At 35.9% G+C, this 21,857-nt stretch overlaps 2 protein-coding genes across 28 annotated transcripts in view; one reads left to right on the forward strand and one right to left on the reverse strand.

Annotated features, from left to right (window-relative positions):
• Positions 1 to 11,395, forward strand: part of RIF1 (replication timing regulatory factor 1) — a 61,006-nt gene extending 49,611 nt beyond the window's left edge. For 7 of the 9 annotated variants that reach the window (XM_084893014.1, XM_084893015.1, XM_084893018.1 and 4 more), the window contains exons 31-36: positions 1,098 to 1,244; positions 1,556 to 1,633; positions 1,723 to 1,838; positions 2,788 to 2,941; positions 4,767 to 4,872; positions 5,485 to 11,395. In XM_084893014.1, the coding sequence (XP_084749140.1) occupies positions 1,098 to 1,244; positions 1,556 to 1,633; positions 1,723 to 1,838; positions 2,788 to 2,941; positions 4,767 to 4,872; positions 5,485 to 5,699 (816 nt within the window). In that variant the 3' untranslated portion in view covers positions 5,700 to 11,395. The remainder of the gene's footprint in view (positions 1 to 1,097; positions 1,245 to 1,555; positions 1,634 to 1,722; positions 1,839 to 2,787; positions 2,942 to 4,766; positions 4,873 to 5,484) is intronic. The other 2 variants (XM_084893019.1, XM_084893022.1) reach the window with 1 other exon arrangement.
• A 4,832-nt stretch (positions 11,396 to 16,227) lies between these two features.
• Positions 16,228 to 21,857, reverse strand: part of NEB (nebulin) — a 181,156-nt gene continuing 175,526 nt past the window's right edge. For all 19 annotated transcript variants that reach the window (XM_084892858.1, XM_084892857.1, XM_084892856.1 and 16 more), the window contains 6 exons: positions 21,538 to 21,645; positions 21,250 to 21,433; positions 20,854 to 20,946; positions 19,861 to 20,007; positions 19,257 to 19,363; positions 16,228 to 17,023 (listed from right to left, as the gene is read on the reverse strand). In XM_084892858.1, the coding sequence (XP_084748984.1) occupies positions 16,850 to 17,023; positions 19,257 to 19,363; positions 19,861 to 20,007; positions 20,854 to 20,946; positions 21,250 to 21,433; positions 21,538 to 21,645 (813 nt within the window). In that variant the 3' untranslated portion in view covers positions 16,228 to 16,849. The remainder of the gene's footprint in view (positions 17,024 to 19,256; positions 19,364 to 19,860; positions 20,008 to 20,853; positions 20,947 to 21,249; positions 21,434 to 21,537; positions 21,646 to 21,857) is intronic.

The following is a 21,857-nucleotide window of genomic DNA, read 5'->3' on the forward strand; positions in this document are numbered from 1 at the left end:
AAAAATACATATTTTTTTTTTATTGATTTCAGAGAGGAAGGGGGGAGAGAAATAGAAACATCAATGATGAGAGAGAACCACTGAATGGCTGCCTCCTGCACGCCCCCTACTGGGGATTGAACCCACAACCCTGGACATGGGCCCTGACCAGGAATCTAATTCAGTCCATAGGCCAACACTCTATCCACTCAGCCAAACTGGCTACGGCTCAATCCATTTTGAGTTTATTTTTGTAAGTGGTGTAATAAAGTGTTCCAATTCCATTTTTTTCCCCTTGTACCTGTCCAGTTTTCCCAGCACCACTTACTGAAAAAACTGTCTTTACCCCCATTATATATTCTTAATTCCTTTGGCATTAATTGATCATATAAGCAAGGATTTGATTTTTGGTTCTCCAGTATGCTTTACATTGTTAATACAAATTTGTTTTGTTTGATAGTATCTCATATTTCAGTTTTATTTAGGCAACAGCATAGTGTAGTTTTTTATAACCGATATGTTTAGAATCTTCCCACTTTTTGAGTTAAAACTAAGGGACATTTATATACATATTTTAAAATGTAAGTGCTCTGTTGTGTATTTATGTTAGATAGCTGATTGATTGAACATATTGTAAGTTTTGAAGAGACTTCCAACTAGAGCTAAGAAAAATTGCTACCCAATTGCTGTGAATCTGGTATCCTCAAAGTTTAGAACAGAATCAATCTAAGTAAGAAATACCAGAAGCTAGTTGGTACTATGTCTAACTCTTTAACTTGTTCTTTACAGTCATTGTAGTTACAGTTAAACCCATAAAGTTAGTAGTATTGGATTATGCAATTTCTATTGCCACATGCACTTTTATTAAGTTTCTGCTACTGTGTCTGTTTCAGTCTTTGTTGCTATAGAACATAGATCATTGGAATGACCTGTGCTATTTGTGAAAGCAAGTCATTAGGAAAAAACTACACTTTTTATACATACTCTTGGTTTCTAGTGAAATAATTTAAGCTTCTAAACCCACACTCTTATTTTTGGGTAACCTTATAATGAAAATTTATGGTGTTATTTTTTAAAAACTTTAATTTGTTAAATAAAAACATGACCTGTGTTTTTAGGTTCGCCGAGTCTCCTTTGCAGATCCAATATATCAAGCAGGATTGGCAGATGACATTGATAGGCGATGTTCTCTTGTTAGGGCCCATTCTTCAACTAGTTCTCCCATAGTAAAAAGTGTTAAAACTTCACCTACAGCACAATCTAAGGTAAGCTGGACGGTTTAAAATAAATGTATGTATGCAGACAGAATTGCATTGTGTGGTTTGTCTTAAAATTAAATAACTAAGGACAAAACTTGTTTGGCCTGGATATATTCTTTTTCAACCACTTGGTAAACAGACATGAACAGGTTATAAAAGGCAAAGATGATCCAGCAAGTAACTGATTATGTGGTTTATTACATTTTAGATTTTCTGAAAGTATTAAGAAATTACTATATTCTAAATTGTTAAAATAGAGTTGTGAATTTATAGTTATCTAGGGTTCTGAGGTTTTTTTTTTCTCTCCTTCTGTCTAGCATAATACCACTTCAAGCAAAGGATTTCTGTTTCCAGGATCACGTAGCCCTAAATTTAAGAGCTCAAAGAAATGTTTAGTAAGAAGTGTTTTAGTTTTCATGCAACTTTTTTTTTTCATGTTTAGTGAGGTGATGTCTATTTAACAGTTTTTGAAATTTATTCTAAGATTGCAGAAATGGCTAAAGAATCCATACCATGCCCAACAGAAAGTGTTTACCCAGCTTTGGTAAACTGTATGGCACCAATTGATATTATTTTACCTCAGATTACTTCAAATATTTGGTAAGTAATTATTTAGGTTTCTGGCTTCTTCTTAAAGTTGCCCCTTTAAAATGATCAAAGTCCTCATATTTAGAATTGCTTTTATATGCACCTTTATATATATTTTAGAAATAAAAATTCAGCTGGGAAGATGGGTCAGAAAGGACAATAAGAAGCATTTATCACAGTGGCTAAGATAATTGTGTGCTTATTTTCCAGGTGCCATGCTGAACTCTATATACATTATGTTATTTAATCATAAACCCTATATGAGTAATAGTGTTATTTCTGCTTTATAAAATGAACTTTACAAAGGTTAATCCATCAAAGTCAGTCATTATGTTAGTAAAGCATGAAGTACACATTAGACTTACCCATATTTTCCGGCGTATAAGACAACCACATGTACACTGTGTTCTAGTAAAAAGCCTGCTCAGATTGGCCAGAGTCAGAGAGGCGGTCTATTAAAAAAAGAACTGGTGTTGCCTTGGAAGTGGGGGGTAGTCTACAGCGAATATAGGCCTAAACCTATGTTTTAACTGTAAAATTAGGGGGTCGTCTTATATGCCAGAAAATACGGTAGTCTGATTTCAATACTATTGCTTACACCAGGCATACACATCCGATTAAAATTTTATATTTTAAACTAGGGACCTGATCCACGAAATTCATGCAGAAGTAGGCCTTCCTTTCCCCAGCTGCCAGCACTGGCTTCCCTCTAGCACCCAGGACTCACGCTACCCTCGCAGCCTTGGCTTCATCTGGAAGGACATCTGGTCTAATTAGCATTTTACTTTTTTAAAAATTATAGATTATATGTTCAGTGTCTGCCTTCACAGAAGGTTAGGTGGGCATATATAAATTCAGTATGGTCGAACTTAGGAGATTCACCTGGATAGACTCACAAATAGAGTAAATATAAAACTGTATAATAATGTTCTAACTTTTTTTTTTTTAATTGTCTGTTCAGGGCAAGAGGACTGGGACAACTCATTAGAGCCAAGAATATAAGAACAATTGGTGATTTGAGTACTCTTACAGCATCTGAAATTAAAACTCTTCCTATCCGTTCTCCAAAAGTGTCCAATGTAAAAAAGGCTCTCAGAGTATATCATGAGCAACAGGTAAAAAACTTAGATGTCAGTTATAAAGCACATATAAACATAACCCTGTGTCATATACCAATCTTTTGGTTAAAAACAGACTGCATATACATCAGTGGTTTGACAAGATAATAGTGGAACTAAAAATTACTATCACCTACTGATGTCATAGTGTAAATGCATTACTCGTGTTTGTAATAATGCTGGTGTGAATAAATGCACTGCACTACCAGTCATAAAAATGTAACACGTGATTATGTGTACAGCACATAATACTTGATAATATGAATGACTGTGTTGCTGGTTTACATATTTACTAAACTTTGTTGTTATTTAGAATGTACTCTTTCTACTTAGGTAAAAAAAAGGTTTGCTGAGAAAGTTTGCCATGTTACCCCAGTAGCAGCCTCCTAACTACATTTACTGCGTCTCTTGATTGCTTCATTTTACTTGATTTACTCTCATTTCTGTGCAGTAACGTGCTGTAGTCTAGAAGCAGTAGAATATACCATATAACCATTTATGTTTGTGAGTACATTATGATATTCTCACAATGACAAAATTTGCCTAATGCATTTCTCAGATTATATCCCTGTCATTAAGTAGTGCATAACTATAAATGATTTAATAATACAGTTACACAATTTGTGCTTAAACTATACACGCATTCCCTCAGGAGTAACTTAAAAGATCACATTATAATTCCACTGAGGAGTTTTTCTCATTTATTTTGAACTGTTCTTATGCAATGTACCTCTCAATTCTTTGAATTCTGTTCTCCTAACACCTTCTCTCTTTCATTTATACAAAACTGGCTATTGAATTCCATGGCTGCGATTCTTAAAACTCAGATTTTAAAATATAAATGTTTATAAAAATCTTGCAGGTTTTTAGTTTAACAGTATTTTGATTTTGATACCCAACCTTTTTATACATAAACATTGTGGGTCATGGATATTTTCAGAGTTTCTGATGAAGACCAATATTCTTCCTCCTATAAAATATATGGAAAATTTTATGTTATTTCAGAAAGGTTCATAGACTTCTAAAACCCATTCAGAGATGCTTTATATATCCATTGACACTCAGAATTCTGAGTGAATAAAAAATAGGGTCTGTTAAAGGGTGAAAATCAGCATTCTAGATTTGAATCTTTGAGACTAGAGTTTGCTAACTACTTGAAAGTCCTATAATTAGCATTAATTTGTTTTTGTTAATTTTTAAACACATTTGTTAGTTTTTAAAAATCCAAATACTTTATTAGTAATTTTTAGTCTTATAGATAAAAAATTTAGTTTCTTAAGTATTTTCTGTAGTCCATGGGCCATGAGAATTGTCTCTGAAACATTATATAATTTTTAAAAAACTGCTTTATTGAGACATCCACAAACCATAAAATTCACTGCTACACACACTTTAGTGATTTGTGTGTGTGCTTTTTTAGTATATTTACAAACTTATACATCACAACTGCAGTCTTAATTTTAGAACATTTTTATCACTCCAGAAAAAAAACAAAAAACTTAGTTATTAGCAGTCACTCTTCATGCGCAACTCCATGATAACTGGGAAGATGGGTCAGAATCTTTTTTTCTCAATAGATTTGTCTATTATAGACATTTCATAAAAGTGGGGTCATATAAACCTGTGGTCTTTTGTGACTGACTTAACACTGTATTTTCAAAGCTTATTTGTAGTTCTTTTTGGTGTGTTATTAGAACATAGTTTCGTAGCAATATTGGCTAAGCTAGTAATAACGTGATGGGCTGTCAGAATCTGTTAGTCCTATTAAGAGTAAATTTCCATTTGTTGGTTTTGTTTTTACTGATCTAAATGTTTAATCAAGGTGAAGTCTCGTGGACTAGAAGAAATTCCAGTTTTTGATATTTCTGAAAAAACAATAAATGGAACAGAAAAACCTCTGTCTGCTGATGAAGAAGGACTTGCCTCAGGTATATTTTAGCAAAGTAGGACAACTTTTTTTTTTTTTTTAATTTTTTTATTTTAAAAATATATATATTTTATTGTGTTTTTTTTTTTATTTGTTTTTTTTTACAGAGAGGAAGGGAGAAGGGATAGAGAGCTAGAAATATCTATGAGAGAGAAACATTAACTAGCTGCCTCCTGCACATCCCCCACTGGGGATTGTGCCCGCAACTAATGTACATGCCCTTGACCAGAATCAAACCTGGGTCCCCCCCAGTCTGCAGACCGATGCTCTGTCCACTGAGCAAAACCGGTTTGGGCAGGACAACTTTATAGATCAGTTGCCTTTCTGTAATTGTCAACTCTACTCCAATAAGGGTATGAACTAAACATTGTGTTCTTGCCATACTTTTAATGAAAACGAAGTAAGTATAGAGATTTCTTTAATGGCAAAGAATAAGCTATGTTAGATTTTCCTGTTGCCTGTTCTCTTGAGGAGCATGGTTACATACCTCAGTCTGCATTTTCAATATTCAAACCTCGGCACTTAGACTTTATATTAACTTGAGAGGCAATATATACAACTTACGTTTTACCTGAAATACATCTAATTGTTCTTTTTTCCTCTTTTTTTTTAGATTTAGTTGATCCTATTGCTTTAGAAACTCCATTATCTAAAAATCTTGTGGCACAGATCAGTGCCCTTGCTCTTCAGCTGGATTCAGAGGATCTCCATAATTATTCAGGAAGCCAACTATTTGAAATGCACGAGAAACTTGGTAGCATGGCAAACTCTATAATGAAAAATCTGCAGTCACGTTGGAGGTCACCAACTCATGATAATTCTGTGTAGTATTTTAAGACAAAGTTGAAACTTTTAAAATTTCCTCTGAGTTTGTTATTCCATAAAATAAGTTCTGAAATATGGCACAATTTCACACTGAATGTTTTCAAAATTGGTAACATTTCAGAACCTGAAGGGCAATGACTTATGTAAGTTCAATTTTGTAAGTTCATTATGTAAGATGATTTTTTTGATACTATGTATTTTGGCTGCTATGCATAATTTTTTCAAAATTTTAAATTGACTGAAATGTGAAAGCAAAAACTAGCAACAAGCAGACATTTATTTCACTTAAACTCATGCATATTCTGATTAAACATTTTATGAAAAATATCTTATTTGAAGTAAAATTGAAATTTCTTACTTGGATTTTTTGCTGAACTGATAAAAGGTATCTATACTTGATTTTTTTAAAAATTGATATTTGTTGTGCTAAGGTTTAAGAAATTTGGTCTTGGTAAAAATATACTATATGTGGGATGTAAAAGAATTAGAATGTTTTTCACTGATTTTAACTATGGATAACTTTTAAGAAAAACCAAAAGTTTCAGGTTTTGGGTTAAAGCAGACTTCACTAAAATGCACACCATTCATTTATTTGCATTAGCAAATATTTGTACAACAGCATCTGCCTGTGAAAATTTACTCTTTGGGGATATAGTATTCATTTAAAAATGCATGACTACTTGTACATTATGTATAGATTACAATGTTTTTAATTTATAAATTTCAGCTTACATTAATTGCGTGTTTTTCTGAAGCTTTTTGTGAATACTTTTGTGTAATAGAAAATATTTTGTATATATTAAATACTGAGATACCAGTATGGACAATAGAAGTGCTTTGTGGACTTGCTGCAGATGTTTGTAGGATTCTGTATTTACAAATGAAACAGCAAATAGTTTTGTACTTAGTAAATGGTGTCAGTTAAAACATAAGTTTATTTTCTTAAGTAACCAAAATGAGTAGTTAATAGAAATGAGAAAGTGTTACATGACAGTTTTTACTATTTATATCTATACTTTCTTTTGTCTTTTGGAAGAGGGTATCAGCCACTAGAAAGCATGCCTCATTACATTTCTTTTTAATAGAGTTAGAGTATTTTCATTACAACTTGGACTAGAAGAAATTTAGTTTATCTGTTCTTTTCACCTGTACCTAAAGCAAACTTGGAAAAAATTTTAAACTATTTTTTTTTAATATGTGTGTTTTGCCTACTTTTAAAAATTAGGGTGTTAAATAGTTAAAACATTTGTGAAGTGTGTTGGCTAATATTAGTGCCTGGCTTTCTCTCTTTCTCTCTCTCTTTCTCTCTCTCTCTCTTTTGTAATGAGAATATCTCATTTGTTCTCTGAATAGAGTGTGTGAGCCATCTCAGTTTCCCACTTTATTCAGAACTAACCCCTACTTGAAAAGGCACATATTTTTCAAATTGTTGGAAGTTTAATGTTTGTTTCTAATTTGCTTCTATATTCAGAAGGGGGCCACCAGTCAACCACAAAAAAAATTAGTGTATTTTGTAATTGTAAATCCACATTCATTACAAATATTTTGGGGTCTAAGTTTGAAATTTTAATACCAAGGATGGTTTTAAAAGAAATTCTGGGGGCATTGAATTGAGGATTGTAGCTTGAAGAAATAACATGAAATATAAGAATATTTTTATATTGTCTATCATTTCCCAAATAACATTTGACAGTAAAGAGGCATATATGTTTTTAGTGGACAGTTGTGTATGTGTGTTTCAAATAAGTCAAAATTACCTCATTTCCTGACTATATATTTTAATGTTCGTGTGAACTAAAAACTTGATGGTGGAATGAAATTCTTGGAAAAGTGAACAGTATAGCAGAAAATGGGACCAAAATGATTACCATTCACTTAAGTCACTGAATTTGATACTAGCATATGTATTAATTTATAACATTTGTGATTCAACAAGGATATGTTTTAAAATATTTGAGGACAAAGATTAATTTGCTAAGTCATCATTGTTGATGTAGTTATAAGTTTATCTCTGAGGAACCTTACTTACGATATTCTTGCCTTAAAATTTTCTGCAAATTTTCCTGAGTAGAAAAACGCATTAATGTTCCTTAATTAACTCCATTGTGTTGCTCATTATTAAAGTTAACGCAGCTTTTTCAAATATTTTCTAATGGTTAATAAAACATGATAGTAATACTCAAAATGTAATTTATGTTGCATTTACTAAAAGGACCCAGGTGCATTCAGAAGCATAGCAAGATTTTTTATGTTCCAAAATGGATTTCATAGTGGATTTAAATTTTCAATATTGAGCGAGCCCATTAAGGGTGCTCTGCTGTTTAAACAAGTTTGGAAGCCATTGTTGAATGGCTTTTGCTTTAATTCCATATACAAAGCCTGGCATATAATAGATATATTATTTCGGTCAATAATGTAAAGAATGTGTCAAGTTTAGTGATAATGCTGGTTGATAGTGTAAAAAAAATGATCTAAATCTGAACAATAAGAGCATGGTAGCTCTTTTTATGTTTAAGAGTCATATGACTGCAAAGCAAGTGAGACTATATATTGCCTAAAATAAATGTGGCAGGGCAAGAAACGAAGTTGTTAGGGGCAAATGGGATGTATGTGTAAAGTAAACAAATAGAATTTTTTTAAAAATGGTAACAGAATGAAAAAATTTAAGAACTGTTTAAAACAGTCTTAGTTGAACTTGAACAGGAGTTAAGAGGGCTGGTCATGTTTCCCCTTAATGCCATGTCTTCCAACTTTGGCTTGATTATCCAGTAATTATTTATTAATTTATAGGGAGATCAGTTGTTAACATTATTAGATTAAGACTTGAGTGAGTAGGGGAAAAATGGTTAACTCATTATCATTACAACCCATGTCCAATTTATTCTCAAGTCTTAAGAAAGGTCTTGTACTTTGTATACAAACAATAGAAGTTTTGACTTAACAGTGTTTCTCATTTGCATGCACGTGTGAAAATGCAGATTCTGTCAGTACATCTGTAGTGGGGCACAATCCTTCATTTCTCAAAAACTTCCACATGACATACTAAATAGTGATGTCTGTGGATTGCACTTGTCCTAGCTAGGCTGAAAAGACTTTCAGCTGTGAGTTAGTTTTAAATAGCTCAAAATAATTTAAGTCTTTATAGTTATTGTCACAAAAAACACAAGCTAGTCTTTTTTTAAAAGTAACTTTCAAATTTATGAATTGGAGATGAGATAGAATGCTTCAAATTAAAGTTCAAATGGCAAAGAAAGTTTAAGGTAGGGTTTTTCCACATTTGGAGCCTTGTTAATGTGGAAGATTTATATTTTTAAATAGGCAGATAAAAATCTTATTAAGCAGTTTGGACAATGAGTCTTGGGTTATGTTATGATTTTTTAAAAATATTAAATTTTAAAATATGAGAGGTGGCATTTAGTTTCTAAATGAATCTTGCCTTCTAAGTTACAGGACTTCATTATTTTATTTATAAACATTGAAAATAGACCACCCCAAAGATTAAATGGCAGTGAGGTTAGCAATGTCACAGCTCTGTCTTAAAATTGTACTGAAGACTTCCGGTGTCTTTGTTGTTAAGGTACAGGGTTGAAAATTGCAAAATAGATCTTGAAAGACAGAATTGAATAATTGTATTCTCTAAACATGAGTGTTTCTTGGTATTCTGTTAAGACACTGTATTTCTCTCACATATTTAAGTACTCTTTCTTCTTTTTTCTTTTTTTTGTAAGAGCTACCCTCATCCAAAGCATTTAAGAAAAAGTAGCCAGAAGTTAAGTGCTTACTAAATTGTTTTATCAAAATTTATTGACCACTTGATCTATGAAACAAATCTGGGCTTTGTGGCTTGTAATGGCCCAACTAATATATCTATTATATGCCAGGCTTTGTATATTGCTTTTGAAAGTATACGTTAATATCTGAGTCATTTGGATTTGAAGATGTATAGATATTTAATGGAACAGTAGTCTTAACAGAATTGAGTATGAAGTTCTCTGGAATATACTGCTAAATTTCACAGTGTGGTCTTACCATTTTTTCTTTACATGACAAACCCTTCACCAAAGAACAATTAAAACTGAACATGAATTGCCAAGCGGTATAAATGCTTACTCCTCTGAAATATACTATTAGAATGGAAGATATATATATATATATATTATACCTTTTTTCCTTTAAACCTGAGAGTATAAGTTTGAAGGCAGTATTTTAAATGAAGGTCACAGAGAAGAAAAATAAACTAACTTTAGGCCACAGTGTACTGATTTGTAATTGTGGGTAAAACTGTGCTTATTAGACAGCAGGTTTACATGTTGATAGAGATTGATGCACAGTGGTAAAATTTCCAACAAGAGGCAGCATTATTTTTTAAATAGATAAAATGCATGTAACTAGAAAGTTGACCTTCAAAATAGTGTCATGGAACTGAAAATGAATATAGTGTAACAGTTATTTTCATAGTTAATTGAATAACAATACTTAAAAGAAATTGTATTTTTATAGAATGGGAACTTTGTATTAGAAAAATGGAATTAAGAACACAGAATCAGTTTTGAATATAAGAACAAAGATGACAGTCTTAACTAGTATGTTTTTATAGATTAGGGGATGATAAACTACAGTTGGACACCTGTTTTTTTATGAATCCTATGAGCTAAGAATGGCTTTTACATTTTCTAAAAGGTTGAGAAAAAGAATATTTTGACATTTGAAAATATATGAATTTAATATTCAGTGTCTATAAGACATGACATTAATGAGATTTTATTGGGATACGGCTATGTTTTTACATATTATCTTTGGTGGCCTTCCTGCTACAGCAGCAGAGTTGAGTGGTCTGACAGACTGATCTGTATTACCTAGCACTAACTGCCCGGCCTTGATGTAGAGTGTACCGATGCCTGTTACAAAGGATAGTGTTTTTTGTTCACACATGGCATGTAGTCATTTTGGTTATTTGCTTCTAGCTGGTGGGAAGAGGATATAGCATCCTTAACTACTTAATCCTGTTGCTGTTATTTAGGTTTTACTTTATAAAATGGGTTCCCCTATTCCATTTATGTTTTCTTACCATTGTGCAAGTACACATATTCTATCTAGAAGATACTAGTACTTTTAAGGAACATTTTTTTTTTCTCTTCCTTAATCTTAAAATATAGTTAATATGTTTGCCATGGATATTAAGGAACCATGAAGTACCAGAGGAAGGCATCTGGCACTATTTGGTTAAGTCACAGTTTGCTTTCATTGCTTTCAAACTACCTCCTGTGGATAGACTTGACTAATACACACTTAGAAAAAGACATGACATTTATTAGCCTTATAATATTTTTGCTCTGATGACTTGATAAACTTTCTAAGAGAACTTAGTGTTGCATTCAGAAAGTATATTTGGTAAGTTAAATGACTTAAGTTGAATCCTCATAGAAGGACCTATTCCTCAGTTAACTGCATTAGTAGATCAGAAATAAGGGTGCAATCAGTTTTATCTGTGTAATGCTTTATACAATGTTTGCAGCAGCTGGACCTATACTAATAGTATATTTTCAGGTTCCAAGACTGGATTGAGGGAGGGAAAAACCTTATGATTTACAGTAAAAGTTTTCATGACCTACTGAGTTGTTATCACTTGCCAATTGAAACTGGACATGGAAATATTTTAAAGAAATGCACTTTAATCTTAAATAAAAGTATGAAAATTAAATCATAATGGTATTTGTTTGTTTGGCTTTTTATTATTTTAACGAGACCTGAATTGAAGAACAGCATAATCCAAATATTAACTTAAAGTAAAACATTGTATTCCTCTACAAATGAACCATTCATTTTTTTTTGCCTCCTTTTATGGCCTGTTTTTAACTATAGGTTTTCTGTTTTATGAGTTCCACACACTTCTTAATCCATATTTTTAAGTTTTTTTTAAAAAAAGAAATAGACTTGGTGATGTTGAAGGATAACATTATTATGGTTGCTATAACAACCATAGATAGTGGCTTAAACAGCAAATTGGCTGTCTCAGTTCTAGACTCTGAGATAAAGTGTCTTTTAAAGCTGTGTGGAAACTGTTCCATGCCTCTGTGTCCTAGCTTCTGATGGTTCGTTGGCACTTCTTGGCTCTCCTGGCATATAGAAGTATCGCCCTAATCTCTGCTCTCATCTCCACATGATGTTCTCCCTGTGTGTTTGTCTACTTGTCCAAGCACCAGTTCCAATGAATCAGGGCCTACCCTTAGGACCTCATCCTGACGAATAGTGCAATTACTCTATTTGACAAGATCATATTCTGAGGTACTGGGGGGCAAAAACACATTTGACAAGATAGTGGCATAGAGTAGTGCTGGTCATTAAGAAAGCTGAGTTTAGTTCTGGCTTGAGTGTAACCTATAGACGTTATCTACATTATAACATTTGAATATGACATGAATTTCTAGTCACACAAAGGACTTCTCCATTGTCAATGCAAAATGACAAAAATGGGGGCCCTAACAGATGGCTACAAAATGGAATGAAGAGTAATGTTGAACATTAGTGTTTTAAGATGTGTCAATTGCAATTTAATTTTTAGGAAATGTGATTACTAGGAATCCCACAAGGTAGTGAGAGGAAAGCATTGGTGGGGGAAAGAGAACAAGATTAACTCTTGAGTTGATAACGAGGCTAGGAGATTGGTAGAGTAGAATTCTCAACCTTCGTGTATGTTGAAAATTTTTAAATATATTTTATTGATTTTTATACAGAGAGGAAGAGAGAGAGAGAGAGTTAGAAACATCGATGAGAGAGTCATCGATCAGCTGCCTCTTGCACACCCCCTACTGGGGCTATGCCCGCAACCAAGGTACATGCCCTTGACTGGAATCGAACCCGGGACCCTTCAGTCCCCATGCCGACGCTCTATCCATTGAGCCAAACCGGTCCCGGCTGTTGAAAATTTTTAATTGAAGCTTTTAAACTAGAATTAGATAAAGGTTATGTCTTTTTTTCTTTGTATAGCAACTATAAAGTGCTTGGGCAGCTTTTCGAAGTGAATGGGAAATTGGAAAGCAAACATTTATTGTAACTGAGCATGTGCTTTGGATGTTCCCCAAATTTAGGGGAAAACGAGTGTACAATGGGATTGTTGCCCAGCTTAACCTGGATTTTTAATCCAGTTTAAATGAAGATTGAAAATTTGGAATGGGGAAAGTGGCTCCCTCCATCATGAGGCTGCTTAGGAATGGTCTTTTTCTAGGGTCTGTAAGTTTAATCAGGACACCAACTGTCTCTTGTTCGTCACTCAAACCCCAGCATCTCGCACAATGCCTACCAAACAGGTGTAGTCGCAGATCATTCGCAAGTGTGGGCATTCTTCACTAGTTTACTCCCTGAGTCTCAGACACATTAAGAAGTCTGTGGACACCACATCACTGTGATGCCCATAGGCTGGCCCACCATCTAAACATAGTGGGTGCAGGCTCTGCATGCTGAGCCATGGCCCTGGACGAATCCCAGATGCTGCCGGATTGTGGGGACAGCGGAGGCCTACGTGACAGTCACAGTGGACTGCCCAGAGTCCTAGCAGAGTCTGTGCACCTTCCAGCAATGTCAGTTCTTGGTTCTTGAGTTCTAAAAAGAAAGAATTCAGAGCCAAGAACTCTAGTGGTAGAAGTTGATTTAACATGCAAAGAGTGCTCTAAGAGGAGATTTGAGCAGGCTGCTCAGAGGACTGCCTTTTAGAAAGTCATAGAGCCAGAGGTATGGAGCCCACTGGACTGTGTAGACTCAGGAAATAAGTTACAATGGCAAAAGAAGGGTTCTTGGAAACAGATTCAGAAGATTAGTTCGGGATGAGCTGCTGCTGCTCACTAGCCTGGTTGCAAGTCTTGGGTGACCCTTAGCGCTTAGGAAAAAGAAAGCAAAGATACATGCCTGAAGAAAGAAGGCACAGGCAAGCTCTAGACTCTAGAGAGAGAATTCACCTTGGGTCCTTTGTCTTAAAGGTTTTTATTTGTTTAGTAAAGGAGGAATTGTAGGAGGTCTCAGGGAAAGATCTCAACAGAATATTTATCAGCTTTCTAGGAGTGTCCCTTAATATACCAATCTTCAAAATTAGAGTTTAGCCCTGGCCAGAGTATCGTCCTTTTTATAGAAAGGTTGGCGTTTGATTCCATCAGGACATGTTACCTAGATTGTAGGTCCAATCCCTAGTTGGGCACTTATGGGAAGGCAACCAATTGATGTGTCTCTCTGAAATCAATGTTTCTCCCCTCTATAAAAAAGAGAGTATAAGGTTAGGATCATGGTCTCTACTGATTGGTCGGTGCTAAGGTAGCAGGCCATTGGTCATTGCATCTGGTCCTGCTGTCAGTCATGATGTTGCTTCCCCTGGTTTTGCTGCTTTTCTGGGCCTGGAATTGGAACACAACTGACACCTGGATGTTTCCCCTAATTTGACCAAAACTCTGTCTTTGTGATCAACAGACCTGAGGCTTTGTTCCTAAGATTATTGGGTGCCGATCAGAACTTCATGGGCCTGAGGGCTTAATGTTTAAGAGATGGGTCATGCAGGGGAGAAGGAAGCAGGTGAGTCAGGGTACTTACTGGTGAGGCCAATTTGAATCAGCTGTCTGTCTCGGCGTCCCATTCCATTTGCCAAGGAATTTTCCTGGCTTCTTACTACAGGCAGTCCTCAGGTTACTTCGGACTCGACAAACATCATTTCGTGGTTACATTGCCATTTCCCATTAAAAAAAAAAGTTCCATCATTTCAATGTAAAAAAGTTCCATCATTTCAATGTATGACATGTGCTTCATGTTCTTTATTTTTTTAATTTATTGTTTAAAGTATTACATATCTTCCCCCCCCCCCATAGACCTTCCCTCAGCCTCCCCTACCTCCTGTCACATGTCCTCATCCCCCCCCACCAAGTGTCTTATGTCCATTGGTGTGCTTATATGCATGCATACAAGTCCTTTGGTTGATCTCTTTCCCCCTGACCCCCCAACACTCCCTAGCCTTCTTGCTGTAATATGACAGTCTGTTTGGTGCTTTATTGCTTTTGTATCTATCTTTTTGTTCATCGGGTTATAATGTTCTTTATTTTCCATAAATGAGTGAGATCATGTGGTATTTTTCTTTCATTGCCTGGCTTATTTCACTTAGCATAATGCTCTCCAGTTCCATCCATGCTACTGCAAATAGTAAGAATTCCTTCTTTTTTATAGCAGCGTAGAATTCCATTGTATAGATGTAACTTAGTTTTCTAATCCCCTCATCTGATGGCACTTAGGCTGTTTCCAAATTTTAGCTATGGTGAATTCTGCTGCTATGAACATAGGGGTGCCTATATCCTTTCTGATTGGTGTTTCTGTTTTCTTAGGATATATTCCTAGAAGTGGGATTACTGAGTCAAATGTGAGTTCCATTTTTAGTTTTCTGAGGAAACTTTATACTGTTTTCCACTGTGGCTGCACCAGCCTGCATTCCCACCAGCAGTGCACAAAGGTTCCTTTTTCTCCTCATCCTCGCCAGCACTTGTTGTTTGTTGATGATAGCCATTCTGACAGGTGTGAGATGGTAACACATTGTCATTTTGATTTGCATCTTTCGGATAATTAGTGACTCTGAGCATGTTTTCATATGCCTCTTGGCCTTCCGTCTTCTTTTGAAAAGATTCTATTTAGGTCCATTGCCCAGTCTTTATTATTTATTTACCACAAGTAAAGGTCAGGCATTGTTATCTTTTAATCTCTTTTGATTGTTTCACTTCATTACTGCTGTGTCTGTGCTCCGTGTGAGTGAGGGAGGTAAGTGCTTATGCAGGGGGTTCCGACTTAACGGCGAAAATCGCATCCTGTGGCGCCCTAGGAACACATCTCCAATGTAACCGGAGGACCCCCTGCATTCCGCCTCATGGGGCAGCAGTATTATTACAGCTCTAAAGTAACATGGACAGCTCTTTTTTTTTTTTTTAAAGGATACTCTGCTAACTTGAGCATTAAGCCATCATTGGCTGGCACTCCACTTTTTGCCCACCTTATACCTTTGTCACCCAAAGTCAGCTCACTGGATTCAGAAGAGAAAGATCCCTGAGGTTAGGATTGGATCCAACATGTTTCTAAAACTTTATAAGCTGAGCCACAAAGGAAACTTGCGGAACACAAGTATGGACAGAGTTTTGATAAAATCTATGCCTGTGCATTTTAAACATTTTTTTAGTTTTTTTAGTTTCATTTTTTTAGTGAAATGTTTGCTTTATTGAAATGTTTATTTGTAGACAATCATAAAACTATTAAAGATAAATAATGCTGCTTTAGTCGGTTTTGCTCAGTGAATAGAACATTGGCCTGTGGACTAAAGGGCCCTAGGTTCGATTCCAGTCAAGTGTACGTACCTCAGTTGCAGGTTCCTCGCCCTTGTCGGGGACTTGTGGGAGGCAACCAATTGATGTGTCTCTCACATCAGTGTTTCTGTCTGTTTCTCCCTCTCCCTTTACTCACTATAAAAATCAATGGAAAAAATATCCTTGGGTGAGGATTGAAAAATAGTAAACAAATCTCATTCCATCAGTGGCATTTATTGCAGAATTATATATTTTATTAGTTACTAGCTTATACCAGTTTATATTGACTATCAGTTTATAACTTCAGAATTGGATTATAAATAAAAGCATCAGCATTCAGTAAGCATGGAAAAGGTGAACATCTCTGCCATTTTCCCTTTAACGTGTACATGTTCACGTTGTTTTAGAAAAGAAATAATGTTGAACATTTCGTAATGCAGAAATGGGTTGATACAGCAATAATATAACATTGCAGACACTTTTAAAATGTCTGTTCTGAAATTAAATTTGATTTTAAAACCCAAAAGAAAGTTTGATGGTGGCAATTTAAAAAATAATGAACATATGGATTTAATGTTGTCCTTTGTTTTATATGCAAGTCTAGAAGATAATGAAGTAAAACAGTTTAATAATTGGACAGATTAGTCGTGCTAACCTTTTTACTGGAGAATTGTTTAGGTACATATATGAACAAATTGAAAGATGGTACAACAGTAAATCATATGGACACAAAAAATCATTAGGCAGCTTGAGAACTTGGTAATAGTGGAGAATCAAACTGAAATCCTGACCGCAGGAGTTGTAGATCCTGTAGGCAGGCATGATGCTTTGAAATGCCTAAATAGCTTCAACGTAGTTGGCTGGGAGCATGCCGGTCCTGCCGGTCCTCTGCACAGTGCCATACATCCAACCTTCATCAATGGCTTGAACATTCACGATAGCATCTCCATCCTTGAAGGACACCTCATCAGCATCAGCAGCCATGTAGTCGTACATGGCGCGGAAGATTTTCTATTTGTGAGGGTGGAAAGAAACGGGGGGAGATATGTTAGATTTGCCACAATTAACCCAATCTCTCAATTTTAAGGTCTCCTATGACTTACTCCATAAACTTAAGTTTCCCAAAAGAGAATGTACAACCACCAACAAGGAAGTGAAAAGACTAGCAGAATATATTTGCAAATCATATATCTGATAAGGGATTACTATTCAAAATATCTAAAGAACTATAATACCACACACACACACACACAAAAAAAGGTGGGAGCAAAGGATCTGAATTCTAAGAAAATATACAAAGAACCGTTAAGCACATGAAAATATATGCACAACATCACTAGTCATAAGGGAATTGCAAATCAAAAAGAATGAAATACCACTTTTCACACACCAAAATGGTGAAGAGCAAAAAAGACAATAAAAGGTGATGGGGAAGATGTGGAGAAATTGGAACCTTTCTAAACTGCTGATGGGAATGTAAAATGTGCAGTCATTTTGGAAAACAGTTTTGGGAGTTCTTCCCAAGTTATATAGAGTTCCCATATAATCCAGCAATTCTGCTCCCAGGGTGTAGACCCAAAAGGAATAAAAACATATGTCCATCCAAAAGCTTGTATACACTTACTAATTCACAACAGCATTACAACAGCCAAAGAAATTAAAACAGCTCATGCCCACCAAGATGAATGAATTTTTTAAAAAATGGTTATTTCCATACAATGTAATATTTGGCAATAAAAGGAATAAAGTACTGATACCTGATACAACATGGATGATCTTCAAAACATTAAGTAAAAGTAGCCAGTCACAAAGATCTCTATTGTATGATTTCCTTTATATGAAATGTCAATAAGTACATAGAGGCAAATATATACAGACAGAAAGTACATTAGTGGATACATAGCATTAGATAGAGAATGGAGGGAAAGACCCAGGGATAAGGGAGTGACTGCTGATGGATACAAGGGTATTTTTGGGGGTGATGAAATGTTCTAAAATTGCATTATGGTCAGTCATGTTGAACAACTCTGAATGAACTAAAATCCAATGGGATTGTACATTTTTTTTTGGAATTGTACATTTTAAATGATGAACTTCCTAGTACGTTAATGTATTCAACATGGATATGTGTCCGTGTGAAATATGTGGACTTGTTTATATGTGGACTTTTTTTCTCTTTGGAGGAGGTCAAACTTGTGTTTTGTAGAAGAATGTGAAACACTAACAATATTGCAGGTATCTCTCACTTTGGGAATTTGGGAGCATACCAGTAGTATGCTGATTTATAATTATTTTAGGGTTCATTTTTGGATTTTTATCTTCTTTTAATTTTTTCCCTGTCACCATTTATTCCCCCTATACTGTCTTCCATCTCCAACTTCCACCCTCCACCCTCCATGGACTTTATATTTTTCAAAAATCTATCCCCATGCTAAATCCATATTTAATTATGATGATTTGATTATGATAGCTTTGCATATGATTTCCTTTATCATGGTTAAGTCCTTTCCTATTGTCATTTTCAAAATTTACTTGGTTATTCTTGCATCTTTATTCTTTCAAATAAATTTTAGGTTTAACATACAGTATTTAAAAAATGCTTTTGGGATTTTTATTGCCTTGAACTTATAGATTTATTTTAGGAGATATGACATCCTTATAAGATTCTCTTCTGAAATATAATGGCTCTCAATATTTTTTTAGATCTTCATTTTACATCTTTTAATAGAGTTTTCTTCATACAAATATTCATTTCAACCCTAAATAATTAGGTATTTTTGCTATTATGAATAAGATCTAGGGTCTTAAATTGAGGGTTTTAAAGTAGCTTGGTGAATTGTGGACATGATTTGACTTAACTTTTCAATATATATATTAACAGGGCAAGTCTAAGATAAGACATGTTCATGTGTGTGATGTGCATACAGACATACTGTATATTCTTGAAGAATGATTCCAAGCAGCTTACATCTCAGTTTAAGTTAGTGGGTGGGACCAAAGAGCCCAAACTAATCATTTGCTTTGTTGTTGTTGTTTGTTTTGTTTTGTTTTAAATCATTGGATAATGCTTTATAATTCTAGTTTTGTAATGAAGGTTTTCTGATATTGCTATGAAACTGAGATGTGTTGTTAAAAAAAAAAGTAGAAAGTTTGGTGCAAAAAAATCAGAATACCTATCATTATTTTTGTACTTACAGAAGGTAAGAATGATTTGAGTAAGTTCTTTATTATTGTATTTACTTACTCCAGCTGTAGATGGGTGAGATGGGATAGAGGATACCGTTGTCTGTTGGGTGGCAACTGAAGATGATCGCTGTTGTGGGAGCTCTGTGGTTTTTGCGTGTTTGTAAGCTGAAAGGAAGGAGGAAATAGTTTATAATTAGAAATAGTTTATAAATCCAGACATCACTAAATCTATGTTCAGCTGCTGAACAGTGCTGGCTTTCCCCATAATTTAAAAATAATAAATTCCAAGAAAGGAGAAATGAAACATCTAACTCATGTGCCCCTGCCACAATTCTAGTCTTTTCTCATCAGAAGATAGAATCCAGCCCTAGCCTGTTTGGCTCGGTGGACAGAGCATCAGACTGCAGACTGAAGGGCCCCCCCAGGTTTGATTCTGATCAAGGTCTCATGCTCGGATTGCAGGCTCGCAGCCAATCAATGATTCTCTCTCATCATTGATGTTTCTATGTCTCCAACTCTGTTCCTATGTCAATAAAAATATTTTTTTAAAAAAACAAGAAGAAGAAAGAACCCAGATTTATTTATTACTCAAAGCTTCTGTTACAGTAACTGCCAGTGAGCTGGCCGACCATGCTGTCAGAGCCAGCGCCACCCACTTGTACCTGTTGAGGTTGCAGAGAAGAAGATGCCGCCATTGCTGTAGGTGGACAGGTGGGCACCTTCTGAGTGCTCAGACTTCTCCTCACCGCCACTGATGCTCAGAGCACTGGCTGATCGCGACTGTTCCCGGCTCCGGCGCTGAGCTTGGGCTGGGCGGGTGAGATTTAGAGAAGGAGCAGAGATGAAACATTGATGGCCGGAATCCCTAGCAGTATTTGAGTCTCCGTTGGTTTTTGTTTGTTTGTTACCAAGCACGGTCTTAAGTAGCTTTCCGTGGATGAAACCCCCAAAGCACTTATGATAGATGGTGTCATCCTCAGTTTCCAGAGAACAGTTTAATAGCCAAAAGGCAGGTACAGCCAGGCTGGCAATCCCAGAGTCTGACTCTGAGACTGCTCCTTCCCTCCATCAGCCCATTTTCCTGCCTCATCAAAGTGAACACATGGTCATGCTCACATTCACACTCCAACTGTGCCTTCTCCAGAAAGTCCTCCCTCACTTGCAAGTCACTTTAGATGCCTTTTCTATGTGTTCCGACCTTTCAAACTATACTGTCAGGGAATAACCACTGGTTTACTCTCTCTCTTCATCAGTAAACTAGAGTGTAAATCCTTTGAGGACGGGCACTACATGCTATTTGACTTTTTAACATGAATAGAAGGCATAAAGGCATGTGTGCGACCTCTTTAATTGAATGACTAATCTTTGACATAAGACAATTCAGAAAGTTGCTAAAGGTCAAATCCATTCTTCCCTTTGCCTATGTATTTTCCCCCCATTATTTCTCTAATAGAAAGACTTACACTGAGGGAGACTTACACTGAGGCAGTGAAACTTGACTAGATATGAGTTTGGTCCAATACTCAGGTGTTTTTATGCTGAATGGGAAACTCAGGAAATTGAAAACCCTCGAGGAAAGGAACTTCAGAAAGTCATTGGCTCCAGCCCACTAAATGGTGACATTTTTGTTGTGACCCTTTTGTGGCATAACGTACCATTAATCATGTGTAAGCTTCGGGACTGAATGTTGTCTTCTGCTGGGTCATAGTCAAAAACTGAGCCAGGATTAGTTCGCCAGACACGTAAACCTGAAAGTGAGATGAAGGGTTAGAGCAGATGTTCTTGGACTCTCTCAATGACGTGGAGAGCTAGGCACGAACTTAATCATAGGAGGATTGGTTTAGCTTAGGTTCTAGTCGTGACTCCTTGGAGGAGATCAAAGCATAAATAAGAGAGGTCAGGCTTGCAAGTCATGAAATAATACAGGTTTTCTTTCACACCTAATGAAACACAAACTGAGGTCCTTTATCCTTTGCCTCGCTATAGATAATTCACTTCTGTTCTTCTACCCCCTTACCTTCAAGTCCATTTCCCCACTATGGCTCAGTCACCTGTGATAGTCTCCTGATCCTGGTCATTCCGTTTCTGTTCCATTTGCACCACTTTCCTCTGAATCCCTCTGTAGTTAATGTCGCTGAAGTCCTGAGTGTTCTTCTTCACTCGTTCAGTGATAGGGTCTGTCACCACCGGTGTGAAGCAGCCCTTGTGCTTCTCGAAGTCTTCATGGTATTTCACCTGAAAGTTCACAAATTCGTTTTGTGAAAACATGATGGCGGGTCATTTCCTTTGCCCCGTGTGCCCACAGGCTGGCCAACCCATCCTGAGAGTTCCCGACTCACGGTTGAGATGTGGCGTTGGGTCTCTCTCACCCGTCTCATCTCTGGGGTGTCCAAGACATAGGCAGCTTTGCCTTGTATTTGTTTCCGGAAGCTATCCGAATAAAGAACCTGGCGAAGGAGGAAAAAAACGAATGAGCACAGGTCATGGTGTTGTCCTCACTCTGAAGCTCCCAACCCTCTCCAACAGGTGGGGGTGCAAGGAGCTGGGAGGAGGGGGCAGGGGAGGAGTTTGAGTCTGAAGGACCCAGCAAGACCCCTGAGTAACATGGAGCAGGTTAGCATGAGGGTGGCTGGGCAGGGCTCACATCCAGGAGGATCTA

Source organism: Pipistrellus hanaki (genome assembly GCF_964339955.1).
Source record: "Pipistrellus hanaki genome assembly, chromosome: 8".
NCBI classification, from domain to species: domain Eukaryota; kingdom Metazoa; phylum Chordata; class Mammalia; order Chiroptera; family Vespertilionidae; genus Pipistrellus; species Pipistrellus hanaki.